This window comes from Erpetoichthys calabaricus, chromosome 14, assembly GCF_900747795.2.
Source record: "Erpetoichthys calabaricus chromosome 14, fErpCal1.3, whole genome shotgun sequence".
NCBI lineage: Eukaryota > Metazoa > Chordata > Cladistia > Polypteriformes > Polypteridae > Erpetoichthys > Erpetoichthys calabaricus.
The window spans coordinates 91,698,761-91,726,635 of record NC_041407.2 but is presented as its reverse complement, the minus strand read 5'-3'; the positions used below and the strand labels follow the sequence as shown (position 1 = coordinate 91,726,635).

At 39.9% G+C, this 27,875-nt stretch overlaps 1 protein-coding gene across 3 annotated transcripts; it reads left to right on the top strand.

Moving 5' to 3' along the window:
* Positions 1 to 2,499: 2,499 nt before the first annotated feature.
* On the top strand, positions 2,500 to 27,682 carry lypla2 (lysophospholipase 2). Of its 3 annotated transcripts, none has more exons than XM_028819984.2 (10): positions 2,500 to 2,618; positions 5,702 to 5,801; positions 12,956 to 12,987; positions 13,104 to 13,169; positions 18,084 to 18,131; positions 19,232 to 19,302; positions 19,520 to 19,593; positions 20,004 to 20,105; positions 25,920 to 26,096; positions 26,234 to 27,682. In XM_028819984.2, the coding sequence occupies exons 2-10, from the start codon at positions 5,724 to 5,726 to the stop codon at positions 26,282 to 26,284; spliced, it is 699 nt and encodes a 232-aa protein (XP_028675817.1). In that variant the 5' UTR covers positions 2,500 to 2,618; positions 5,702 to 5,723; the 3' UTR covers positions 26,285 to 27,682. The 3 variants fall into 3 exon arrangements, with proteins under 3 accessions (XP_028675817.1, XP_028675818.1, XP_028675819.1); XM_028819985.2 differs by lacking the exon at positions 2,500 to 2,618 and adding an exon at positions 2,929 to 3,088; XM_028819986.2 differs by lacking the exon at positions 2,500 to 2,618 and adding an exon at positions 3,578 to 3,619.
* The last annotated feature ends 193 nt before the right edge of the window (positions 27,683 to 27,875 follow it).

Genomic DNA, 27,875 nt, shown 5'->3' with positions numbered 1-27,875 from the left:
GCCTGGACACTCCAACAAACATTCCTACTGTTTAGTATCTTTGACTCCCTCAGGACGTACTGTGCCTGATAACTTAACCCTGCCAACTACCTTTGGTTTTACTTTTATGTCCTGTTTTCTTCATGTCATTAACCAATGCATGGCACACCGCCACATGTGACCTGCCTTTCTTAAAACCCTTCATATCACTCATGTATGTGTGGATACTGTGTGTACCTATGTGTGTTTTATATTGCTGAATGGTTTAATAGTCAGTGTGTGTGAGGTGGTGGTTATGATTTGTTTATGAATATGTGAAAATCATAAACTTCAGTTTTAGATCAACGCTAATTTTCTGTTCTGCTTGAAATTATTCTGTCTCTTAACTAAAACTGCTTTAGTTTCTATCCATCACCATGAAATGTTCATCCTCATACATCCATCATGTCATTACCGTGACTTACTGTCTGATGACAAACACTCTTTGATCCATTTTACATCACTCATTTTTTATGTGTTCTTATCCCATTACTGTAGTGATGTCAGAGAAAAAAAATGTTTTCATGCAGAATAGAGAGAGAAGTTTGTGACAGAAGACAATAGCAACCAGTGCTGTAAAATGACGTGAACAACATCTGTGGGAAAATAATCTTGTGCTTGTGTTGTATAATCCACATGTCAGTTATCGAATCATATGCTCTGAACATGCAAAATGCATGCTTTTAATGCTAAAATATTAGATACTTTATTAATCCCAAGGAGAAATTCACATACTCCAGCATGCTATTGTAGTTATTTCTGGAATTAACAGGCAACCTAAAGCCTCATGGAAAGGACTTTATTTCACCTATACTTCAAAGTGAAGGGACTTCAGCTCTCTGCCCAATATCCTTTATGCCAAACTCATTTAGATACTTCTGTTACCATTCTGACTTACTTTGTCATACTCATATGCAACTCTTTCAGCCTTGGTCCCTCACATAAATTCTTGCACTGTCTAGTATCCTTTTCTGATAACTCCTGTAAAGTCATTGCTCAGAGGTACAAGCTCATACTTTTCATTTCAATCCTAACACTTCTTGCATTGTGTTTTTATGTTTCACTTCTTGACCTTTCTATTCTCTCTTAACTTTAATACTTTATCTTATCCTATTCTGATGTTTATTCTCTTGCACCCCTTGACTACCTTCCCTGGGTAACATCCTTCATCCTACACACTTTCACTCTCAATTTGAATCCCTATCCTGTCACTCCACTTGCTTTCTCCAAATATTTTATATTGCTTCTCCGCCAGTCACTATGCCCAACATCACTTTTGGCCAATTTTCCTTACACATTGAGTGTCTAAAACCCTTATGATGATCTTGACATTCACTCCCTTGCACCTTATGCAACATTCACTGCCTCCTTCCCACTTATGGCATATCACACAAACTTTGATTATCAGATTTCCCTATGATATTCTTGAGATTCACATCCTTTTCAATTTACCCAACACTCACTTCCACTTTTGACATTTCAGCTTATCACTCACTCACTGTCTAATACCCTTATATTGTTCTTGACATTCACTCCCTTGGACCTTACAGGACACTTGTCTCTTTTCTATTTCTGGTACATCACACACTTTGATTGTCTAATACTCTTTGCTGTTCTTGTCACTCATTGCCTCATTCCTATACTTCTAGTTTATATCCCTCTATCTAATACCCTTAATATTTGTTTTTGATATTCTCTGTCATGTGCCTTATATGACACTGTCTGCCTTTTGCTTACTTTTGGCACATCACACGCTTTGAATGTTTACTAGCATACGCTGTTCTTGACATTCATTGTCATAATACTTTTTTGTTGTTGTTGACATTCACTGTTTTGTGCCTTACATAGCACTTACTGTTTCTTTTTTTTTTTACTTCTGGTACATTACACTCTTTGATTGTTTAATACCCTAAATGCTGCTCTACATATTCACTCAATTGCACTTTACACAACTCGCTGCCTCTTTTCCATTTGCCTCATCGACACTTCGATTCTCTAAAACCCTTGTATCGTTCTTGATATTCACTTCCTTGCACTTGGCACAACACTCATTTATGGCTCATCTTAACCCTAAGCCTCCCTAGATTGTCCATACCCTTATGCTGTTTTCATATCCACTTCTGGGTCCTATCACACTTTGATTGTCTAATACCGTTATGGTTCTCTTCACATTCACTCCCCTGCACCTTACACGACACTAATATGACACTCGCTGCCTCTCGCCCACTTGTGGCTTATCGTTCCCCTGAGCCTCCCTTCGATCGTCAAATACCCTGTGCCGTTCTACACATTCACTCCCATGCGATTTACACGCCACTCCCTGCCACTTTGATATTCCGGCATATCACACACTTTGATTGTCTAATGCTCTTTCCCATTCCTGGCACATCACGCATTTTGATGTTGTAATGGTCCTATGCAGTTCTTCACATTCATTCCGATGCGCCTTACATGACACTTGGATGACACTCACTGCCACTTTCCCACTTCTGACACATCACTCGCCTCAGCCTCCCGCTCCCACTTGTATCCTCTTTCTCACTCCATTGACTCGCCCCGTGGCCCCGCCCCACTAGTTCCGGCGTGCTATAGGCGCAAAGGTAAGTCAGGCTCCGCGGCTTTCGTTTTTTTATATGAGATAAACAAAGTCAAAGTTAACCGGTTATTCCGATGTTTGGTGGGGTTCCGCTAGAAACCGCAGTGGTTCACTAGCGGGCATGGTGAAAGCTGTGTCAGGAAGTCTTCGGAAGCTCACTAGTCAGGAGGCGCCGCGGATAACGCTCAGCTGCTCCCTTCCCTTTGGCGCGTTTCACAACTCGAGGCCGCGGTGCTCACTGAGGCCCTGTCACAGAACCACAATGAAGCCGGACAAGAGAAGTAAGAGAGGAACGGGAGTGGTCAGCTCCCAGGTTCCGGGTCATCGCTCTGTTGGTATCACTGTTAAAGGAAACCCGAGAGTGGACATTGAAGTGACCTTCCGGTGAACGAGAAAAAGCGAATGAAGTCGGGCTAACGGCGGCTGACAATTGAGACTGGAAAAAAATACTCTTGGAGATTTCAGTCTGAAGTGGTAGGGCAGCTTTGAGTTTAATGCGGAAGCAATGATGCGCTAAAGGAGATGGAAGTGGAGTCATCCAGGATTGTAAAGTGTGAAATGAAACACCTCGGGTTATTAAAAAGATGGAGACTCAGATGTGAAAGCTCCCGAGTGGAGATTAAAAAACGGGGCATCAAAGTTCAATGAGACAGTCGTCATCTCTCGTAAATAACTGACGTAGGGAGGCTTTTGAATGAGGCTAAGCGGAGGAGGTCAGTGGCAGTGCTAGTTCTTTAACGTTTTGAGATAGATAGAGAGATGTGGCGAAGTTGGGAAAAAGGCTTGAAAGGGAATGAAAGCTGAGGGACTGATGCCCTTTTTTAAAAGAATGAAGACTGTAGCCAGATTCTCATGGCCTGGAGACTGAGGCTGACCACCTATTAGTTGGGTGGGGGCTCAGCTACAGAGACATGGCCACTGAGACAGCCAGATTCCCAAGGCTCAAGTACTATCAATCCGGGGAGATGATTACTCAAGGAGAGAGTGGCTCAGGAAAAATATTAAGTATGGATTTTAGATGATTTGACCCTCTATGAGTGCAGTGAGTGCTGTGTCCAAATATTTGGTGTTAAGTTCGCTCTTTGTGCGTGTTGGGCCCTGTCAAGGCAGTGTCTTGTCACCACTCCTGTTTGTGGTTTCCATGGACAGGATATTGAGACACAGCCATGGATGTGAGTGTGTCCAGTTGAGTTTAGGGGTTGTTCTCTTTGCCCTACATGACTGTGGCTTTCGGCACGGTATTTGAGCTGTTTGCTGGTGGCTGGGATGAGGTTATAGTACTCTCATGGAAAGGAGCAGATTTCACTCTCCAGGTTTTTTGGGGGCAGCTGCCTTTAGTGAAGGAGTTCAAGCATCTCAGGATCTTGCTCACAAGTAACATAAAAGTAGTGTAAGATCAACAAGTGGAATGGAATGGGGCCAGCAGTTCTGCAAGCGTTGAGTGTGGTGTTGAAGTGGGAGCAGAGTCTAAAGACAAAATGTTTGGTTTACCAGTTGATCAACATCCCTGTTCTCATCTGTGAATAATGACCAAAAGAGTAAGATGTTGAGTGCAAGCGGCAGTAATGAGGCTTCTTCACAGGGTGACTGGGCTGACACTCAGTGATAGGATGAGAAGCTCAGCAATTTGGGAGAGCCTCAGTATACAGTCGCTGCTCCTGCAGGTCAAAGGGAGCCAGTTGAGGTGTTTTGGGCATGTTGTAAGGATGTCCCATGGGGTACTTCCCGTTAGGACAGAGACCCGTAGTCTGACGCAAGACACGCTGGAAGGATAATATGTCTAAGATGGCTTAGAAAAGCCTAGGAATTCCTTGGGAAGAGCTGGAATCTTTAGCAGGGGACAGGGAAGTCTGGGTTGACCTGATTGGCCTGCAGATGGTGCGACTGTCACTAGGAAAAGTGGTTAAGAAGATGAAATGAGATGAGAGGAGATGTGACTTTGTACCAGATAATTGAGCTAGAAAATGGGTGGTTACAAAGTTTTACACTTTGGAGATGCTCCATAAGAAATGGAAACTAAGGTACCTTAATGACACTTTCTGACACAGTAGGGTATATGTGAAATGGAATTGAGGCAAATAAGCCTTCAAAGGGATAAAGACCAGGACTGTTCTACACTACAGCTATAGATTGTGGCAAACAATCAAATGGAGGAAATGGAGATTTAAGTTAGAAGTAGATAACATTTTGGTTGTGCTTAAGGTGGTGTCTGTGGCTGTCATGCATTAATGCTTGAAGCAGTTTAAGCAGTAAAGTTTTTGATGGGGTGGGACTGGAGACCGATGCTTCAGGGATCCTGGGGGAGATTCTTTCTGTAGTTTTCAGCCTGTCTTGGGTATGGAATTTGAGACAATCAAGCTGTTGGAGCTAGAGGAGAATTATTTTTTTTTATATTGTGGCTTCTAAGGCTTCAGGGATCACTGTGAAGTTATAGTTTAAATACTTGTGAAAATTCTATTGTGTGGTGCTTGAATAGGCTGTCTTCATTTCTGTCATCACTGTTCTGCTTCTGAGTGTTCTTGAAAACTGAGGTAGACAGGCCCTTGGCAATTGGGTTGGAATTCTGTTTTGATGTGGAGGATGACACAGAGGTTTTTTTTTTTTTTTGTTGGGTGTGGTTTGTAGCGCAACTGAGGCAGAACAGGCCTGGAGCTGGGAGGAAGGTTGAAACAATGAGTCTGCCAGGAGAAGGAGGAAGGTGTGTGTGTGTAGGGCATGGGGGTAATAAATCCTGAGCCAATAAACCTCTTGGGCTGAGGATTAGTAAGTCTGTGTAGATTTTGGAAGGTAAAGCCTTAAATAGCATTCTTAAGGATTACTGACATTAATATTGCTTACCTTTTATGATAAAATCTTTTTGAAGAAAGAGGCTGAGGCAGCTATAACTTCACAGGGACCCATCCACAGAGAACCTTTGTTAATGCGTTTTGAAACACTTTTTTTTTTTTTAGGTTTTAGCTTGTAGCAGCTTGACAGCAATGGTGGCATTTTGAAGGATGCTGTTTCTTGAACAATTAAATAAAATAATTTCCCAGTGTTAACAGAGGATGTCCCTAATGCTGCCTTCTTTGTTTGATTCATTTGCAGGCTACTGCTGCCCTTACAGTGTATGTGTGGTAACAACATGTCTGTGCCGCTTCTTACTGAGGCTGTTACAGTCTCTGGGAGTGAACGGGAAACAGCCGTGGTAAGCCTCTTCTTCTCCTGCTACTTGATAATGTGCACTATGAAATGTAATCTTCCACACCTACACCTAGCTATTGAATTAGGCTTCCATGCATGTGCTTTAGCACTTATCAGTATCTATTCTTAAGTTATTTCATACATGCTGATTGATGAAGTAAATAGACAATTAAGTGTTGCCAGGTTCTTTGGATCAGAACCTGTGTGAACTTTGTGTATTCTCCACTCTCCATGGTGGGTTTTTTTTTCCTTTCTGTGGTTATTCACATTTCCGTTCCTCATTCACATCTGATCAACAGGTTAGTCTAGGGGTTCCCAACGTTTTGGCCAAGGCCCCCCATAACGTATCATCTGGTCATGCCCCACTTTGCAGCAATAGGTTTATATTCATGGGGGGTCTCTGATCTTGTTTTCTTACATTATTTACTGCTAACAGTAAGCACACAGTATGTTTTTTGATAATAGCACACCTATTTATCAAAGTAAATGCTAACTACAGCAGACTGTTGTTATATTATCTCTAGGTCAGGGGTTCTCGGCATATTTTCTTGTAATACCACCCTTCAAAAATTGAATGTTTTGAAATGCTGCAGTTTGCTTGGACTTAAATTTTTAAGCATAGAGATTTTCTTAGGCACAGATAACTAAAGGTAATGTTTCTTCAACAATCCAATCCCTAATATAGCATTTTTGGATTTTAACAAGAGATTACTGATAGGGTTGTTTTTGTTTTTTTTTTTGGTCGGTGTGTGTATTTTAATTTTTAATGCCTACAATTGAGGATATCAGGTAACCAATAGAAGCTGACGGTAGAGACCCTTATGGTGCTGACATTGTAACCATGGTTTCTGAATTTACACAGGGTCAGATCTCTTAGCAACTGAAATAAGCCAACACAAGCGTTTTAAATCTGATGAAAGTTACAGCTGTAAGCTATTGAAGAGAGGTCTGGAGTGGGGCACAGCATGAGAGTGTGGCAAGATGTTATAAAACAAGCCGGCTTCTAAATGCCGAATAAGCTGTAGGGGCGCAATGTCACAGTTCATAATACTGACACAAACAAGCTTGTATTCTACCTGAGATAGGACTAGATCTTGAGTAGTGCATTGAATTTAAGGACACAAGAAGTGGCAGGTAGATTCCTCAGGTGATATAGGGAAAGACATTTTGTTAAGTGTTCAAGGAACATTGCCATCAAAAATAGCACATAGCATCTCTAAAGTTTACTGCAGTTTATCCCAAATTAAAAGAGAGGTTACACACTTCAGAGTAGGCTTAGCTAAAATACTTTTAAAAGCCTCAGCGTTCAAAAAATTGTGCAGAGGCTACTAATAGGGAGTCCAATATTTGGGAGAAGATCTTTACATCACAAGGGGGAACAGGAGAAAGTGTTGAGTGTTGTTCCCATAACCATGCTAAAAAACTAAATATGTGAAGCAGTATTGGTGGCACAAAAGGTCGTGTGATCCATCAGATTGGTGATTCATCAATTTATCAATTTTCTAACTAGCTTATGCAGTTTAGGGCTATGGGGAGCTAGTGCCTGTCCATGACAGGGCACACTCACTCATATATCTAGATTTGCACTGGGATGATTTAGACTCTCTAGCTTAACATGCATGTTTTGGGATGTGGGAGGAAAACCCACAAAGACAAGGACAGGATGTGCAAAAACCTGTCGGTGCTACCTTGCCTTCACTTGCATAGTACTCACTGTAAAACCTAAATAGCACCACTCTATAAGACTTTTGTCAGATTTGCCAGTGAGATAAAACAGACCATTTTTGTAGTGTTTAAAGTCTTACTTAATGATAAAATCTGAGTCGTACAGTATATCACACCCAAATTCCCCACTGCCCTTAATGATGAAAGCTTAGCTAGAGAGAGATAAATTCTTCTAGTTTCCATAATAATGAAGGTGATCCTCTGTCTCACCCTTCTAAAAGAGACACCACCTTCTAAAAATAATGCTGTCTGAATGAATAAATTGAGCAGTCTGTTTTATTTTTTACTTTATATAGATAGATAGATAGATAGATACTTTATTAATCCCAATGGGAAATTCACATTCTTCAGCAGCAGCATACTGATACAATAAATAATATTAACTATAGCACCTTTCATTGCAAGGAATATCATGAATATAGCACCAGAAAAAAATATCTTGTGTGAAGAAACAGTATGATAAGGGAACAAGTCAAATCACACATTAAATGTCAAGGATATCAAAGTACTTTGACACTAGAGTGGACAGTGAGCCTCCAGAGCAGTAGCGTCTCATATTGATTCCCAAAGGCCCACTGTTCCTACAGGTCTTTGTTCCGGTTTCGCAATCAGTGTGTCATTTTACATCTAGCTAATCTCATTGTTTAATTAGCTGGTCTTGTTTCTCTTATTATGCATTAAGAAAAGCACTGTGGTATGAGATTTACGTTTGTACGACATTTAAAAATATTAGTATTTTTGCTTTAGCTTTAAAACTTCCACACTTTTGTATTTTTCCTATTTACTTTTTTCTTTGGCGTTTGCTCCCTTAATTGATTCCTAATAATGGTAATTAAGAACAAGTTGAAGGTAGGACTACACTGAATTCTGCATGACTGTAACTTCATCTGTCATGCTCATTAGTAAATAACAGCCTAAATAACTAGAATAGCTGGAAACAAATTGAAGATAATATTGGAGGTGATGGCGAAAAATCTTAGAAATCATGATAAAACACCTCCAAATGATTCCATGTATTTAACACACAATAAAATACTTGCAACTCTACATTAAAAAAAAATTCAGAAAGCCCAGTTTGTAATTTCTGAAATGGCACCAAAACAGTGAAAATGGGAAATATAGCTTGCTTAATTAAGGCAGTAGTCTTAATTAAAAACTGAAATTTTCTGAAACAAAAACGTTCATCCACACTAATTAGCCAACATTACTTCATAAAAAAATTTCTAAAATTTCAAAAAAGTGCAATATTTTCTCCTTGAGACAAATAAAGTAACAGCTGTCTATATCTGTCTGTCTATCTATCCATCTAAAATATGTCTGAGCAGGCGCCATCGTAGCCACTTCAATGAGCATGTAATAAAATTCTAATAAATGATAAAACAAAGTTGGGAAATAACATTAATGCACTATATATTTCTCTACTGTTTTCTACCCATTGCAACATAAAATTAATACCTCGATAGAACTGTGTTTTGTATAGCATATTTCAACAAATTAGAAAACATACACATGGCGTAACATTTGGGTGCACTTAATGACTGTGCAGGCACTGTAGGACTCAATGGACTGAGTTCAGTAGGTCAGTTCTTGAACCATCTGTGTCCATTTCAGGGTTGCAGGGGCTAAAGACTATCCCACCAGGATTGGTGAAAAAGCGGAAAACGACTGCAATGTGTCACAAGGATCTCTCTTTCTCTCTCTCTCTCTGTAATACACACACACACACACCCAAATTCACACACAGTTACAGTTTTCAGATGGCAATTACCACAACTTTAAATAAAAAAAAAAAATCTGTAATTAATTGTTTCTTGGCTTGAGTATGTCTGGCCATTGTAATTTTCATGAAATAGGAATTGCAGAGGTGTTCAGCTGTGACAAGTGTTAGAGAATAACAGAAATGAAGGGCAAACTTTATTACCTCGACTTGCCATTATGGGTGAATGTGGCACTCGTATGGTAAATTATAGGGTGCCTACTAATTTGTTTAATGCCTACTTTATCATCATCAGAGAGGTATCGATGCACAGGAAAAAAAAAAATTCACATATAAACACATATGATTCCCCACAGTGCTTAAAGTGGAAAGAAATAAATGTCAGAACTCTGTTTTTTGTCTGCTTCTTGATCATATTCAAAGTAATATTCAGATTTCACACAGGTTCTTAATCAAGTTTTTCTCATTAGTGGTTTGACCGCGTTATTATACTGTATGTATACTACATCAAGGGGATGAGAAGGGAGCAGTATGAGGGCTCCTCCTTGGAGTTTCACATGCAGTTCTAAATATATTGTTAGGATGTTTGTTTCAGAAGAACAATGTTTTATTAGACAGGCATCTTGTTAAAACCAGGACATTTTGATATTCTTCAGTTCTTTATTGGAGCTCATAGCCTGAAATTAACACATGGCTACAGCAGATAGATGGTCATTTCCGAAGGTTTGGACTGGATTGCATGCCTGCCTGGGGGGTTTCCAACTAAGATCCCGAGCTGTTTCGTCGTGTGGTAGGTTGCAGTATGATTAGGAAGATCATTTAACTTACTTGTTACGACTTAAAGCATTGGGAGGTGTGAAATACTGATACACTGGTTGTCTTTTCTTTGCGTTCAAGCCGCTGGAAAGACTTCATAAAGCAGAAGAAAACTTGCTAGTAGAGGTTTCTGCACATTCCCAGCTGGACCTGCTGACAGAGGATTTCAATCCCAAATGCATGAGTAGGTAGCAACAGTGAGTTCCTGTCCACACGCGCAGTCTGCTGGTTGTTTCATTAACTTGAGGATCTGTATAGTATTGGTAGCAGCTATTGGAGGTTGAGAAGAGGACATATGTAAAATATGCAAGTTGATGTTACTGCTGTTACGTTAAAATTGAAACAGTAAAGTAATTTGTAGTTGCAGTCCCACACAATGTTCCTCCATTTTAAGATAGATGAGTTTGCAAATTCGGCAGGGGCTTTTCAAAGGAAACTTAAAACATATTATGCTGTACACAGTTTAAAAATTTTAAAGATATTTCAAAGAAAATTTAATTGTTTCAACAAATTTGCTTAAAGACTAAGTTTGCCACATTTCAACAAAATTTGGTGCCACGTTGTTTCATGCGAACAGACAGACTGACTTGGCTATCACTATAGGTGCTTAATTCGTTATTTGCAATAATTGACCTTAAAATGATTACCATTTCAAAGTGCTTTTTTAAAGTCCTAGGGGGCTTCGCTCACCAACCCCCTCCTATCACCTATGTCCATATATTCGATCTCTTTTTGCTTTTACCTTTTCATCAATATCACATTGAAATTTGATTCCGTGTTTGGAATTACATCGTGACAACGCAACATATAACTGCCCGTGAGTGAATATCATTTCTTTCACTCTACAAGTAATGTGTTTGACAATAGCATTCACACAACTGAGAAATGATTGAACCATGTGCGTGGTTATGTGGGTAGGACTTCCAAATCTCTTTGCGTAAGCTCTTGTCTCGCGGGGCTTCCGGTCCCGGGCGTGGTTACATCTCTTGGCACGAAGACTCATCTCGCGGGACGTGAAAGTGTCTCTCTGAGACAATCATGTCTCGTCTGATTCCAAGATTTTTGTTTATAATAGAGAGATTTTAGTCCCAGAGAGGTAGAGCTGAGTTGAAATTTGATTATGCACGAAAGAACTGAATCTTCTTCACATAACAGCCATTAGGAGTCTACTACAAATGATCATTTATATGCTTGAGTAGAAACTGAAAATCAGTATTTTACTGATTATGCAGCAGTGTCATTATCCTCCGTCCCTAATGTAGAGAGGTGCTATGCGCCAGCAAATCCCTTATTACATTTTGCTGCCTTTCCTTCTTTTGCTCACTTGTATTTTATGTTAGTGTTTGTTGTTATGCAGTGTTCTTGCTGTACATTTTTAAATCTTCTCTTGCAATGTCAAACAATTTGTATGGTACCTTGACACAGTGCATATAAGAAGTGTATTATATAGAAAAAATGTTTGATGTTCATTGGCTTCATGTAAAAAAAAAATGCTGTCAGGATAGCATGTTATACTTTGTTCTTTGGAATGTTTTGGCAAGAGTGTTCTTTTAAGGTTCTCCAGTGCCCTCCACAATTTTTGGGACAAAGAGACATTTTTCTTTGATTTACCCCCTCTGCTCCATAGTTTAAAATTTGATTAAAGTGCAGATTGCATACTTTAAGGATATTTGCTTACATCTCAGTCCACACCATGTTCAACACTTTATATACATGCCCCCCCATTTCACAAAACTATTAACATGAATACAGGAACCCTACAAGAATGTGTTTTGAGTCCCATGCTGTACACGGTCTTTGCCCATGACTGTGTCGCTTCCCAGCATAACACCAGTATTATTAGTTTGCGGATGACAGCAGCATCATTGGACTGATTTCTTGGGGTGACAAGTCCGCGTACACGAGGGAGGTGGTTGGCCTTGTGAAGTGGTGTCAGGACAGTAATCTCTTTCTTAACACCAGCAAAACGAAAGAGATGATTAATGACACACAGAGGAAGGGAGGTCAGCACCCACCACTGTACATTGGCGAAGTGGAGAGAGTGACCCCATTTAAATTTCTTGGCATTACCATCTCTGAGGATCTCATTTGGACCTACTGTGTCACAGACCTGGCAGGAAAAGCCCAGCAGCATATGTATTTTCTGAAAAGGCTGAGGAAGTTTAGAATGCCAAGCACTATCCTCATCAACGTCTACAGATTTACTGTTGAGAGGTATCCTCATCTACTCCATCACAGTCTGGTTTGGGAAGAGTACAGCACAGAGCCATAAGGCTCTACAGCGGGTGGTAAAATCAGCGCAAAATATCTTTGGAACAGCACTCCTTGAATTAGAGGACATCCATAACACCAGAGTTTCTCAGAAGGGCCCATAACATTATTAAGGACACAATCCACCCACAACATGAACTGCTCATACTGTTACCATCAGGGAGACCCTATAAGAGCACTGTAGCTAGAACGTCAATGCTAAAAGACAGTAGTTTTTCCCCTTAATATACAACCCTTCCACTGTCCCTCCCCTCAGTATTGCAGACTAGTTTGTGTCTGAAGGATGGAAGGCCATCTTGAGACCATATATCATTTAGCTTACATTGAATCATTTATTTATTTGCATGTGCACTCTTACTTATGTTTGTTTTTGCATTTCTTTTTCACCTGAGTATTATTAGTTTATTGTTGTGTATTCGTGTCTGTTGTTGTGTATTCTTGTCTATTGCTAGAAGACTCACAGGACAACATTTTCATTGTACTGAGTACATATGATAATAATGGTGAAGCTAAAGTTCATAACACCATAATATTTAGGACAAACACATTATGGAGAGCACTGTATGTGCCTGTCCTCTTATATGTTTGTATCTGGAGTTCCTCATTTGTTAAATTTTTATCCTTACCAGGTGATCTTCCTCCATGGGCTTGGGGACACGGGGTGAGTGTTTAAAATGTTTCTTTCTTATTTATCTTATGACTGTTTAATAAGAGAATATGGTCAACACAGTTTAGACACTGCTTTCTTCATTGCAAAGAGCCTCTCTTCTGTTTCAGGCACGGCTGGGCAGACACCATGTCCGCCATCCGGCTCCCGTACATCAAATACATCTGTCCACATGCGTGAGTTGAGCTCTCTTTGTGTTGCATTGTTTCTTTGTGATCTTTTACCATTTAACAGTATCTGCTCTGAAAATGTATGTTTTTTTTTTCTTAGAGGAGATGGATGTTCATAACATTCAGTGACATGAATGTTTGTACATTTCTGATCTGCAATTTAGTTGAAACAATTGAGCCGTTCTTGGGAAAATCAAATTGGCGGCATTTTGTGGGTTTAGATAGCTCAAGTTAAGCGCTGTTTGAGCTAATTAAATTACCACATGGTGCCGAGCTATTTATGGTGCTTGTTTATGTAGTGCATTTTCATGGTGATCACCACTCAAGGATACTCTGTAAGCATTGAATAATCGTACAATCATTTAGTCTTCAATTATAATGAAAAAAGCACTTGCTGTCAATGTCTAGTCAGTCTACATAAAACAACTCTGCTGTTTAAGACTAACTTGAGAGAGGTTACTTACTTCATGTTGTATATTTTATGTATTTTCCTCTTTCACTCATCCAACAACCACTCTTGTTGGCAAAGCTGTGAAATAGCAGTAGAGTCATGCATAGCAGCAGCTTCTGCCTAATATGCTGCCTCTACAAGCCACATTAGTGGCTTGTGTGAACCCCTGTCATACTGTCTCGCTGCTTGACATTGTACTGGGTAAATGGCATGATCTTAATGACCATACAAGTAAAGCCTTCTGGCAACTTATGTAGAAAAGAATTTTAAGCAACTTCACTGCTGTATTATTTGCAGATCATAGTAGTTCAACATTTCTCGTAACGCTAATATTTTACATGCAAAGTACCATAATTACCTGTTATCTGTCATGGTCTGATGCAGCCACCAATTTTAGCCTGAGACTTCAACATAAATCCATTGTATGGTACTTTCTAAAATTTTGTGTTTATGAAATTTTAACTACAATTAGCTGTAGACCCTCAGCAGTTGACAGTAGCTAATCAATTTATACAATTTTTATGTCACCTGAATTAGAATCTACTGTCTATGAAAGCTAATTATTTCACTCTGAGCCTGTTTGGGCCTGGTTTTTTAACTACTGTACATGATTTTGTGAAGTGCTGTTTAAAAACTACAAATTCTATGTACTTTACTAACCCATCTAATTATATTCTGCTATTATTGTTGTTTTTCTGTATGACTCACTGTTGCATTGACATTTAATAAACAAAAACATAATAAATGACTTTTTGATGAAGTCAAAAAATTGTTTCAAATGCTCCTTCTTTTAAAACTGTTAACCAACTCCCCAAATGCACCCAAATGCTATGCAGTGTATACATTTTCTAATCTATTTACAACTTAAAATACAACCTGAGTGCTCTTACTTACTTAAACTCACACAACTAAGTCACAGGCAAGGATAGAATCTACAAACATGAAGTTTAAAGTTTTTTTGAGGCCATATCAGAATTTTCGTTCCATGCGTGTAGACTTCTCTAACGTTGACTTAACTAATAAAACCACAATTCCAAAAAAGTTGCCATGCTGTGTAAAATGTAAATAAAAACAGCTTTTCATAAACCCATATTTTATTTACATCAGAGCATACAAAACATCAAATGTTTGAACTGAGCAAATGTGCCTTTTTAATAAAATAATGAGGTCATTTTGAATTTGATAGCAGAAACATGTCTGAAAAAAGTTGGAACTGGGCCATGTTTACCACTCTGTAGCATCCCCTCTTCTTTTAACAACAGTCCATAAACCTCTGGGAACTGTGGAAACCAGTTGCTGGACTTTTGTGACACAAATGTTGTCTAATTTTTGTCTGATACAGGATTCTAGCTGCTTAACAGTCTTAGGGGTCTTTGTCGTATTTTTTATTTCATGATGCACCAAATGTTTTCAATTGGTCAAAGGTCAGGACTGCAGGCAGGCTAGTTGAGCACCTGGACTCTTCTACTATGAACCCATGCTGTTGTAATAGATGCGGTATGTGTTTTAGCATTGTCTTGCTGAAATATGCAAAGTCTTCCCTGAAAAAGATGTTGTCTGGATTGGAGCATATGTTGCTATAAGACCTGTATATACCTTTCAGTATTAATGGTGCCTTGCCAGATGTGCAAGCTGCCAATTCCATAGGCACTAATGCACCCTCATACCCTCAGAGATGCAGGAGCTTACAACAAGCTGGATGGTCCCTTTCCTCTTTAGTCTGGAGTATGCGGCGCTTGTGTTTTTCAAAAGGAATTTCAAATTTTGATCCATCTGACCACAGAACAGTTTTCCACTTTACCGCAGTGCATTTTAAATTAGCTTTGGTCCAGAGAAGGTGGCAGTATTCTTGAATCATTCTCACATGTGGCTTCTTCTTTGCATGACAGAGTTTTAATCTGCATTTGTGGATGGCACAGCGAACTGTGTTCACAAACCGTGATTTATAGAAGTGTCCCTGAGCCCATGCAGTGATTTTCTTGACATAATCAGGCCTGTTTTTAATGCAGTGCCACATGTGGGCCCAAAGATCATGGGCATCCAATATTAATTTTTGACCTTGTCCCTTAAGCACAGAGATTTCTCCAGATTCTTGGAATCTTCTGATGATCCTATGTACTGTAGATGTTAAGATATTCAAAGTCTTCACAATTTTACATTGAGGAACATTATTCTGAAGTTGTTACACAATGTGTAGATGCAGTGTTTTACAAATTGATGAGTCTCTGTCTATCTTTACTTCTGAGAGAGACTGCCTGTTTAAGATGCTCTTTTTATACCCAGTCATGTTACTTACCTGTTGCCCATTAACCTAATTAGGTGTAAAATGTTCTTCCTGCTATTCTAAATTGGCCCTAGTGTGTGCTTGGTGTGTGGGTGTGTTTGTGTGTGTCCTGTGGTGGGTTGGCACCCTGCCCGGGATTGGTTCCTGCCTTGTGCCCTGTGTTGGCTGGGATTGGCTCCAGCAGACCCCCGTGACCCTGTGTTCGGATTCAGCGGGTTGGGTAATGGATGGATGGATGTTCCTCCAGCTGTTTATTTTAGTACCACTTACTTTTCAAGCGTTTTTGTTGACCTCGTCCCAGCTTTATTGAGATGTGTTGCCATCAAATTCCAACTGAGCTAATATTTTTCATGAAATGGTAAAAGTCACACTTTCAGCATTTGATAGTTTTCTATGTTCTATTGTGAATAAAATATGGGTTTATGAAATTTTCAAATCATTGCATTCTATTTTTAGTTACATTTTACACAGCATTCCACCTTTTTTTGGAATTGGGGTTGTATTATCTGGCTCTCTTTTTCTAATGACAAGCGAGATTTACAGGTTCTTAACACCATTTGGGTCACAAAAACTCAGTAATATAATAGGATGATGGTGTCTGATTTGTCTCCACTGGCATCAGATCATTGCGATACCCCTGTGATATCATTGTCACAAAATACAGCCATGTTGTTTTAAACGCTAAATAAAGTAAGAGCTTCCCAGGTAAGTATATCATCTATGAACCACCTACATTTTAACAGCAACATCAAATGTAAAATTTGACATCTCTGAGGTGAACAACCACTAAGTACAGTAACAAGTAAAGAATATGTAGACTACATACACGGCATAACTTGAACACAAGTCTCTGGGACTGTTTAGTAGCAGTGGTAAACACTGTGCAACCAGAGTGTTGGACAGGAGTAAAATAATTCTCTATATTCCTGTTCTTTTCATACTAGGACTCTCTGCACTTTTTTAAACAGGGGCATCATACTGCTTGTTACTTTTGAACAAAGTGAACAGAATATATGTAATCCATCTTTGGTGACATTTTCAAATTTAGAACAATCTGGTGGTCTTCCTCAACACTGGGTGAAAATCGAGATACTGTTCAGATCCATTGCGACCAGCGGAATGCGTCAAGCTTGTTGCATTCTTGGTATTGATCTGCTTTCTTTCTTTCAAGTTACTGTGGCAACCTGTAAGGGAGCAAATATTACTAAACTTTTCATACCTCTTCTGTGGATTTCACTACCATAGCCTTGAATGGGGAAAGTTCTAACCAGAAGTGCAGAACCATCTTCAACATCTGCAATAAGATGCTGCAGATGTTCTATCAGACAGCTGTGGCGAGCGCCCTCTTCTACACGGTGGTATGCTGGGGAGGCAGCATTACGAAGAAAGACCCCTCACGTCTGGACAAACTGGTGAGGAAGGCAAGCTCTATTGTTGGCATGGAGCTGGACAGTTTAACATCTGTGGCAGAGCGACAGGCGCTCAGCAAGCTCCTATCAATTATGGAGAATCCACTGCATCCACTAAATAGTATCATCTCCAGACAGAAGAGCAGCTTCAGCGACAGACTGCTGTCACTGTCCTGCTCCACTGACAGACTGAGGAGATCGTTCCTCCCCCAAACTATGCGACTCTTCAATTCTACCCGGGGGGTTGGGGAGTAAACATTTAACATTATACAAAGTTATTGTCTGTTTTTTACCTGCATTATTATCATTCTTTAATTTAATATTGTTTTATTGTATCAGTATGCTGCTGCTGGAGAATGTGAATTTCCCATTGGGATTAATAAAGTATCTATCTATCTATCTTAAAAAAAAAAAAAAAAGTGGCCTACAAGTTGCACTTGCACAATTGCATACACCGACGAGTAAACCTAGAATACTGCAGAGCCAATACAGCTAGCCCCTTCAGCCAGAAACGTATTTCCAGGACCTGGCACAAATGCAATTTCACATGCTACAGAATGCACTGTTTTTGTAGATAAAATATTAAATTGAGTATATCACAGAACATTTTGAAAAAAAATGCTTAAGAAAACAAAGTTGAGGATATTATGAACACTTTAACAATAAATTACTAAGGGAAATGTATTTCATATTTTACATACCTAGTGGGGCTCTGGAGACTCGTATTTGGTATATTTTTAGTTAATGTTTTTCAAATAATTCTTCTTTTTTAACAGGCCTAGAATTCCTGTCACACTCAACATGAAAATGGTGATGCCATCTTGGTGAGTGTTGTATTTTGCCCAGGGACTGTTATATTGGGAAAGTGTGGCTTTTTCTCAACACCTCTCTGTAATGGGTGGAGTGGGGATTCTGAGGCTGGGGATCTGCTGATTGCCGGTTTGACTCCTGTAAACGGCAGAAGTGACTCTACTCCATTGATGTTAATCTGCATCCAGTCCTACAACTTACAGGAAAAACTTGTGGGTTGGAGGGTGGATTGGTATTTTAGCCACCATAAAAAACAAAACACACATTTTTCCAGTTTGGTGCTGAGGTGTCACACGCTGCACTTGGGTCCCAATCCCGGTGGTTTGTTGTGTGTTGGGTGTGGCAATGCATGCTCCCAACCTTTTTCTCTCTCTCTATAATAAAAGTTTTCACAAGACAGCTTGATTCAGTCACTAGCACTGGGCTTGGAATGGAAAACACATGTTAGAGCTATTGGACCCAACCAGGGTGTTCAGAGGAATTCCAACCTGTCCAATCCAATGTCAATGTCAGTTTATTTATATAGAACATTTAAAACAACATAGGAATCCAGAGAACTCTGTGGTGACTATACTCTCAGGCTCCAAAACCAGGTTGAAATCAAATGCCCATAAGGTAGCAAAGAGATTTGTGCACCTAGTTTATAAAGGAAGGTGTTGTTTCTGCTCTTTGGACAAAAGGCCACTTCCAGATACAGAACAGTGCTTGGTTATTCGTCAGTAAGTGTCTCAAGCAGACTAGCCAAGAGTTTGCTTTTGGCTACATATTTAAGGTGAATGTCATGTCAATTCTAAATTCTCTGTGCTAGAAGGACACAGAAGTGTACTTTAGATTGGACTAACCTCCTGCTTAGGAATAATTCCTGATTGTGGCTGCTTGGATAGGCTTTTTTTTTTTTTTTTGCAGCCCAGTTCTAGAACACTGATACTTAGTTAGCATTGCCCTGCAAGTGGTTTAAGCTCTAAAACGTAATGATTAGCATACACTGAAACAGCAGCAAATAATGTGAGTTCATAGTAAGTCTTTGCACAGATTATCAATATTACCTGTATAAATCATAGTAGAAACCAATTTACTGTTTTAATTACGTTTTTTTTTTTTTTTGCATGCTTAGGTTTGACCTCATGGGACTCAGTCCGGAGTCCCCCGAAGATGAACCAGGAATTAAAAAAGCCTCAGAGAATTGTAAGTATGACGTATTTTTCAGCACCAGAATCATGTTAGTCGGTTTATTAAGAAAATATCCTTTTTCAAACTAACTGATTTGCCATTTGTCAGATGGTTTATAGCAGTTTTCTGTCCTCCCAGAATTGGTATTGATCATCATTTAGCTTTTCTCTTCTAGAATTAAGAAGCTTATTATTTTAGGAGAAACATGTACAATATATTCTCTTGTCCATAGTAAAAGCCATCATTGACCATGAGATCAAGAATGGTATACCAGCCAATCGAATAATCATTGGAGGATTTTCACAGGTGAGAGACAGCACATCTTACCATTATTTTAGGTGTTATTTAGAATAGAAATCTAGTAAAAAGCATTGGTTGCAAAAAGTAAAGACTGAAAATGGTTAAAAGAAATGTCAAATATTCATTAAGTGTAAATCTCACATATCAGATGTATCTGTTATCTAAAATAATAATCGGAGATGGACATAAAGACATTAGACATCAAATTGGCAATGCTGATTTGGTTTAATGCTGTACCCACACCATATGCTTTTATTGTGCAGCGATGAGGTTACATTATTTTGGTGAGGATTGTTTAAAAAGCAGTACATTTTTAATAAAGATATGAGACACATTACACTTCACAGTGAAAAAAGTGACAGATTTCTTATGAGAGCTGATGGTTATATTTTGAATTTTTCTTTTTCCTATTTTAGGGAGGTGCCCTCTCTTTATATACTGCTCTGACTTCACAGCATAAATTGGCTGGGGTTTTGGCACTGAGCTGCTGGCTTCCTTTGCACAAGACTTTTCCACAGGTGATTCAATATAATCATGTTACATTGTATAATGGTAGCGTAGTCTTTTTGCATTATACTTAAGTACATTTTACTGTTAAAAAAATGCCAGTACATAATCAACCTGCACCAAACCAAAGTAAATAGTGGGAAGAAGTGCGTTTGTGAAGTCACTTGGAACTTCTTAATTAACTGAATATGTACTGTGTAATCCAAATCAGTGCTGAGGAAAAATTACAACGTCCATGCAATTAAACTTACTGAGTGATATATGTATCTATATATATATATATAATTCACTAAGCCGACAGAACAGGCAAGACAACCATGGGATACGCACGATATAGCCACGCCCGCCAACTCACAGAGACCCACCCACCAACGCTAAGACGATGGGATACGCTGACAACTCACAGAGCCACGCCTGCCGACAACACAGCCATGCCCACCAACTCTAAGACCATGGGACGAGAACACCCACCCACCCGCCCCGCCCACCTGACTGTTACCAGCGTGTAAAACCATCGCAGCTTTTAACTCACAAACTGCAACAACTCGCCAAACAAGGACACTCTGTCTCTCGAGGCATTCACACTGCCGGAAGACAACCATGGGATACGCAAAAAATAGCCATGTCAGTCAACTCACCAAGCCCAGCCCACCAACTTGAGCACGCGTCCACCCACGCTCTCAAGGCATTCACAGTGCCTGCTCATGTGCCCGGACGCAACAACTCACCAACTCGCTTTCGTCTCTGCTACAGTACACGTGCACCACTGAGCCACATTGACTTTTCATTATTCTTTTCGGTTTCGGCTGCATTTCTGTATATAATCCAAAAACTCGTCCGACCATGGGTTACAAACGACAGAGCACCGCCCAACAACTCGAACCGATACAGAGACACACCCACCAACTCTAAGAGCATGGGACGAGAACGCCTGCCCACCCGCCTGCCTGTTACCAGCGTTCACCGCAATGTACTGGAGGGTAAAACCATCACAACTATCAGATGCTGTCTATATCTAAGAAGATATATAGATACTCATTATTCCCCAGCACGCGTCCACCCACGCTCTCAAGGCATTCACAGTGCCTGTTCATGTGCCCGGATGCAACAACTGACCACACACAAATTTTGCTTGATTTGACTCAACACGGGAAACCTCACCTGGCCCGAACACGGAGAGGATTGACAGATTGATAGCTCTTTCTCGATTCTGTGTGTGGTGTTGCATGGCTGTACTTAGTTGATGTAGCGATTAGTCTGGTTAATTCCGAAAACGAATGAGACTCCCTACTGCTAAATAGTTACGCGATCGGCAAGCGGTCGGCGTCCAACTTCTTAGAGGGACAAGTGGCTTTCAGCCACATGAGATTGAGCATTAACAGGTCTGTGATGCCTTTGGATGTCCGGTACTGCATGCGCACTACACTGAATGGATCAACGTGTGCCTATCCGACGCCGACAGGCGTGGGTAAGCCGTTGAACCCCATTCGTGACGGGGACCGGGGCTTGCAATTGTTCCCCATGAACGAGGAATACCCAGTAAGTGTGGGTCATACGCTCGCACTGATTACGTCCCTGCCCTTTGTATGCACCCCCCCCCCCCCCCCCCGCTATTACCATGGTCGGGTGACTTTGTGGATTATATATAGAAAAGCAGCCAGAACCGCAAAGAACAATGAAAAGACAACATGGCTCAGAGGTGCACAGATGACAGCGACTCAGGTGAGGAGTTGGGGGCGGGCACATGAGCAGGCAGTGCGTACTGAATGATGATTGTATGTTGGTTCGTAGCGTGCATCGTTGCAATGTTACTTTTCTTGGTTTTCTTTTTTCCCTCTGCTTAAAAATCATTAAAAAAGTGACGTGATTATGCGGCTGGCTAGTATATATATATATATAATATATATATATATATACACACACACACAGTGCATCTGGAAAGTATTCACAGCGCATCACTTTTTCCACATTTTCTTATGTTACAGCCTTATTCCAAAATAGATTAAATTCATTTTTTTCCTTAGAATTCTACACACAATACCCCATAATGACAACGTGAAAAAAGTTTATTTGAGGTTTTTGCAAATTTATTAAAAATAAAAAAAACTGAGAAATCTCATGTACATAAGTATTCACAGTCTTTGCCATGAAGCTCAAAATTGAGCTTAGGTGCATCCTGTTTCCCCTGATCATCCTTGAGATGTTTCTGCAGCTTAATTGGAGTCAAACTTTATAATTTATGTGAAAGAAGACACCCTTGCGTATGTAAAAATACCATTATTGCTTTTGACTGACTTGTGGTTTGTATTGCAATGTACACAAACAACTTTGAAATATGGTAGTGTCCTTCCAACAGGATGTCTTGGGCATAAGTGGTTAAAGGACTAGAAGAAACATCTGTTCAGAGTTAACATCTGTTCAATCTAATATAAGGTTCTAGATCAATCTCCAAGTCAGCATCCCTGATATCATTAGAGACAGTAGTGGACATGAATTGCCAGTGCATTTAGGTGTGATGCTCCCTTCTTTTGCGTGAATCCACCTTCATGTTACAGTGATCAATATATGACCAGAAAGAATGTATGCCTGATAAATAAGCTGCAATAAAGTATAGTGCTGGGAATCAGTCCTGACCTCCCGATTCGATGAGATTTCACTTCAATTGACAGTTTAATTTTGCTATACTTTGCTCACAATTACAATGTTTAAAAAAAATTAGTCTTTACATCTTTAATTGTTAATAGTAGGTAATAGCCCACTCCACAAACAGACTTCTCAAAATCAGTAACACATTTCTGAAAACAGTGAATAAACTTGAAACAAAAACATTCAGTGAGGCCTGTTCATTTCTTAGACACTGGAAGATTTTTATGCAAAAAAGAAACAAAATAAAGGGGAACTGATTGATGTGCTCAGGAGTGAGTCAACTCTTTTGTCCAGAGTAATGATGCTTCCCGCTGTAGAGAAGACCCTTTCAGCAGGGGACACTGGTGTTCAGGAGTACAAAGGTAGCACTTTGATAGATAGGACAAAAGGGGATAATGCCCCACATGTGATTTCCACCAATTCAGTGGACTTTCTGAGAGTGAAACAGGTTTCTCTTACCTGTATCTGGTAACTGTTACAATAATATTTTATTTTTTAACTTGCATCAAGCACACACACAAATTAACCAACCCATATCAGAAGCTAAATTTTCTATTTTACTATAGTCTGAATACAATGTTAGTATACATACCTCATCATCAGGTTTTCATGCCCAGCAGATTTGAGGTCCTTTATTAATGAGGTCCCATGCATCCAATCTAATAGATAAGCAAAACAGGCAAGCTGCATTGATGCAAAGGCACAAACCATTTTAACAGCATTATCTGTTATGATGGCTGGGTCTTTCTCTTTACGATCCCACTCATTTAACCCCTCTGTCAACAATGCCAGTATATTACTCCCTGTTTGAGTGGAATATAGTGCTCTAGTCTATAAAACGTCCAACACAGGTTCCCAGGATGAAAAGACACTTTATAGTGACTAATTAACCTGTTTTCCAGGAAGTCCAGCTGTCACATGTTAAGACCAGTCTGGTTTCTTGATTGCAGTTGTAATGCTTTTCTTCACATCTTAAAATAGGTTTGGAATTTCCACTTTACACATGTATTTGCGATGGTACGACGTGATGTGGCTGCAGTACACTAATTGAGCTTTGGAAGCCGCTAAACAACTGTACATCTTTGCAAATAAAAATTGCACTGGCTTCTGTAATTTTTCTAGCACAAAGCAAATTATGCAGAAGTTTGCAAGCAAATGAGTCTTAGGGCTCATTTATACTTCACGCTCAGAACGCGTACGTGTCCGCATCATGGCCGCCACGCGTTCTGAGCGTTCATTTGATGCATCCTCTGAGCAGGTCCTCAGAAATTAACGCGACGTGTGCATGAGTTGCAGTACAGCAAAAAGTCGGGGGGGCGCAGTGTGCTAAAAGTTGGAATGTGATGTCAGAGTCTCTGTTTACTATCTACATGTGACAGAAAGCTGCTTTGCGGATCCTACAAGATCGACGTGCGTGCTTCAATGTTTGATGAATGATTCGATGTGGTGAAGCAAAATGCCGACATAAAGATGTATTCATGGTGTTTTATATTCAAGCGTCGCATATTCCAATCGTAATGACACGATACGTTTTAAAATTCTCCCACACCGTCTTCTATGCCATCTTTTTTTCTAGGGCTTCCTCTGCTCCTGACAGCAGTGAATCGCCAGCAATAGATCGCCACACTGAGCACATTAAATGTATGATATTCCAACTCTGCACGCTTAGAATCCTTAGATTTATACTTGATATCACTTTCATGATGAAATACATTGATGTATGTGTGTTACATTTTACAGATAAATTGGTAATTTCGTTTAAATAATGAATACTGTTAATAATTACACACATGGGGTGACACGGTGGTGGAGCGTTAGCGCTGCTGTCTTGCAGGGAGTCACCTCGCTGATATTCCCTGCCTGGAGTTTACATGTTTTCCTGCTGGGTTTTCCTCAGTGTGCTCCAGTTTCCTTCTAAAGATATGCAGATTTGGGGATTTGGTGCCGCTAAAATGAAGCTAGTGTGTGCGTGTGCTTGTATTCACCTTGCGATGAGCCGAGGCATCATCCAGGGATTGTTTCTCACTCGTGTCCAATGCTTGCTGGAATGGACACATCCCTGGATTTAATCAATAAACATCCTTTTCAGAGATATTGCGGTAAGGTGTCATCGGAATTTACTGGGTGTTCTAGGCAATTCACAACACAGAGAAGCCGAACCTGTTCTCACCGTGATATCTCGCACTGCCACCTGGCAGATTCCTCCAGATTTACGTAAAGTACGCGCGCAAGTATAAACACTTCAACGCTTGCGTAGCAGGAGCGTCTGCTGCAGCATACATCGCGACGCATGAAGTATAACTCCGGTCTTAGACTGAAACAGGTTTGGACCCTCTGTCTTTAACCAAGATTTCAGAATGTGCGGGTGATGCCTCAATAAATTATTTTTGAGATTTTTGGTAAAGCCATAATACTTAACCTCTGTACTGCACACTTTTCAATTACCTTTGCTTTTTTTCCAGTTGCTGTGTATCACTGAAATTTTGTTTTAAACCCCAAATGCTCCAAACTGTCTGCTTTAAGGCTCAAAGGCGCAGTTTTCAGACCGCCACCTTCCACCATTTCTGATAAGTGTGATGGCTTATTTTATTAAATTTACTTAAGCTTAGTTGGTCAGTAAACGCAACAAGTGGGAGGAAAGCTAGCACAACCTACAGGATGAAAACAACTATAAACAAAACTATACAAAAAATTTTACAAAGTCATGGGCAGTATGTGTTAATTGATAAGAATGATCTAGGGATTTTATGAATTGACATTGAATCACCCAAACCAAAACTGGAGTTAATCATAAAATCAATATTTTTTTCTTACCCCTAGTAAAGTATGCTAAAATTTACAAGAATAGTAAAGGATGACAGTGTCTGTCCAATATGTACATAAAATGTGAATGAATGCAAACCTAAATGACCAACATTTGTAAAACACTAAGGGTCATTAAGTTCATTTAACAAAGAAGGGTAAACTATTTTTAATTTATAAGTCCAGCAGACCTACTGTTTAATAAATTATATATTATGAAAATGTGTATTCCTGAAGTGCAGTTTGACAATATAAATTACATGTGTACAGCTGTGGGATTTATCATTGAAATGTCTAGAAAGAAAGTGTTTAATGGATTGTGTGCATATATTATTTTTGTGTCAAATAATTCTGCTTTTAACGGACCTTCTCCGCAGGCTGCCAGCAACACTGCCAACAAAGACATTGCTATTCTGCAGTGCCATGGTGAGATGGATCCCATGATTCCTGTGCAGATTGGTGCATTGACTTCGGAGAAGCTTAAATCTATTGTCAATCCACAGCGTGTAATTTTTAAAACATATCCTGGAATGATGCACAGTTCTTGCCCACAGGTGAGCCTGGTTTATGACAAAGTGTCATTACCAAAATATCTCCAGACTGTGGTCAAGCCACATAACTTCATCAGTAAGGATTTTGGCTGGAGAAGCTATTATGACCCTTGCATGTTTTATTTCTTCACCTTTCGTAGGAGATGGCTGCAGTCAGAGAGTTTATTGAAAAACAGCTTCCTCGGATCTGACAGAGATGAGAAGTTGTGCTGCAAAATCCAACACCTTTTCACCTTTCACATGTGCTGAGTCCTTCAAGAAAGCCTTGTGCAGTCAGGCTCAGAACTCTTCCCTCTCTTCCCCACCTCCCCCCCGTACACTGTTAATAGGGTTATGTTTTTGGGGATTTATTTTGATGTTGCATATTTTTGGGGTTGGGGGTGGGGTTCCTTCTGCAGTTTACAAAGTCCATCTGAGTTTTTATTGGACGTTGCATTTCATTGATAAACTGTATTGTTTTATGCTATATTCACCTGATAGCTCGCTAAATGGTTAGGTAGACAGTTGTCATCATTCCTGTGTCCCATACTTCCTCCATGCTGTCTCTTTATTATAATTATTGTTACTTTAGCAATCTCAGGGTTCAAGTGGGGTCAGTTTTAACTGCAGCCATTTGGCTGGCTACCGATACCGACGCTGTGAATTGTTCTGTTCACTGGTTCAGGCAGGGCTGCTGTCTTGAATGTCCCCTTTCCTTGCAGACTGACACACCAGCTGCCCTGAGCCTCACTGAAGAAACTTTTTTTTTTTTTTTTTTGGTCAACGCTTGACCAGACCTGCCAGATTTCCAATCTCAGCATGCAACTGGAGTAGTTGATGTGGCTCATGGGCTTGTGTAGATCTTGGAGTTCAAAGCAGGTCTGAAGAGTTGCTGTAGGTGAGCTCCATTTTTTGTGGTGCTCTACACAGCTGTCTTGGGGAGTGCCAGTCCCTCCCTTTTTGCTGCTGGTGAGCCAATTGGCTGTGTGATGAGCACATTCCAAGTGGAAATGTTTCTTTTCTGTTACATGATATGAGTATCTGTACCTCGTTAAATTACAGAGCGCTGAGTTTACTTTGTAATGCATTGTTAATTTAGAACAAGGCGATTTTAATGCCTTTATGTCACCATTGTAGCTTTGTAGGGACCTTTCCAAAGGATATGTCCAGAACAGGGCAAATGTGTTGTCCTGGAAAGCTGAAATGGTGCAGACGCAGCTATCTACTTGCTGCATGGATAAATGGCTGGTCACCCTGTGAAATGGAGGAGATGCCATATTCATTTTGGTGCATTTGCGTTTAAGCTCAAATTAAAGTATGTTCAGACCTTGTGCACTACTCCACCTTGACTCACCGGATGTTATCTTAATTTGGTAATTAAGACGACAGATTTTTTTTTTCATTAAGTGGGTTTATTGCCCCCCACCCCACCTCGCTCATACCCAGACTGTGCTGTTTAATCCATGCAGCATATTTCTAATCGTGTTTTAATATTTCTTTTGGTTGTGTTGGACCCATTTCCTCAATGGCAGGGCATACCGATGATCTACAGTTTTGTAAAATGCCTTTATGTGAAATAAAATGATTGGAAGCATAAAGCAAACCAGAAAGTGTTTGTATTGGTTTTGTGTGGGTACAGATTAAAATGGTGGGCTTTTTCTATTTTCACATAAACCTGTAAAAAAGCCGTCATTTATTTGTATGTACTGTAGCTACTTGCTAAAATGAGCAACATCCTGGGGCACATTACAAGACAATGCATTATACAGTTGCTTATGTAGATTTTCTAAGCAGAGCTAAGGC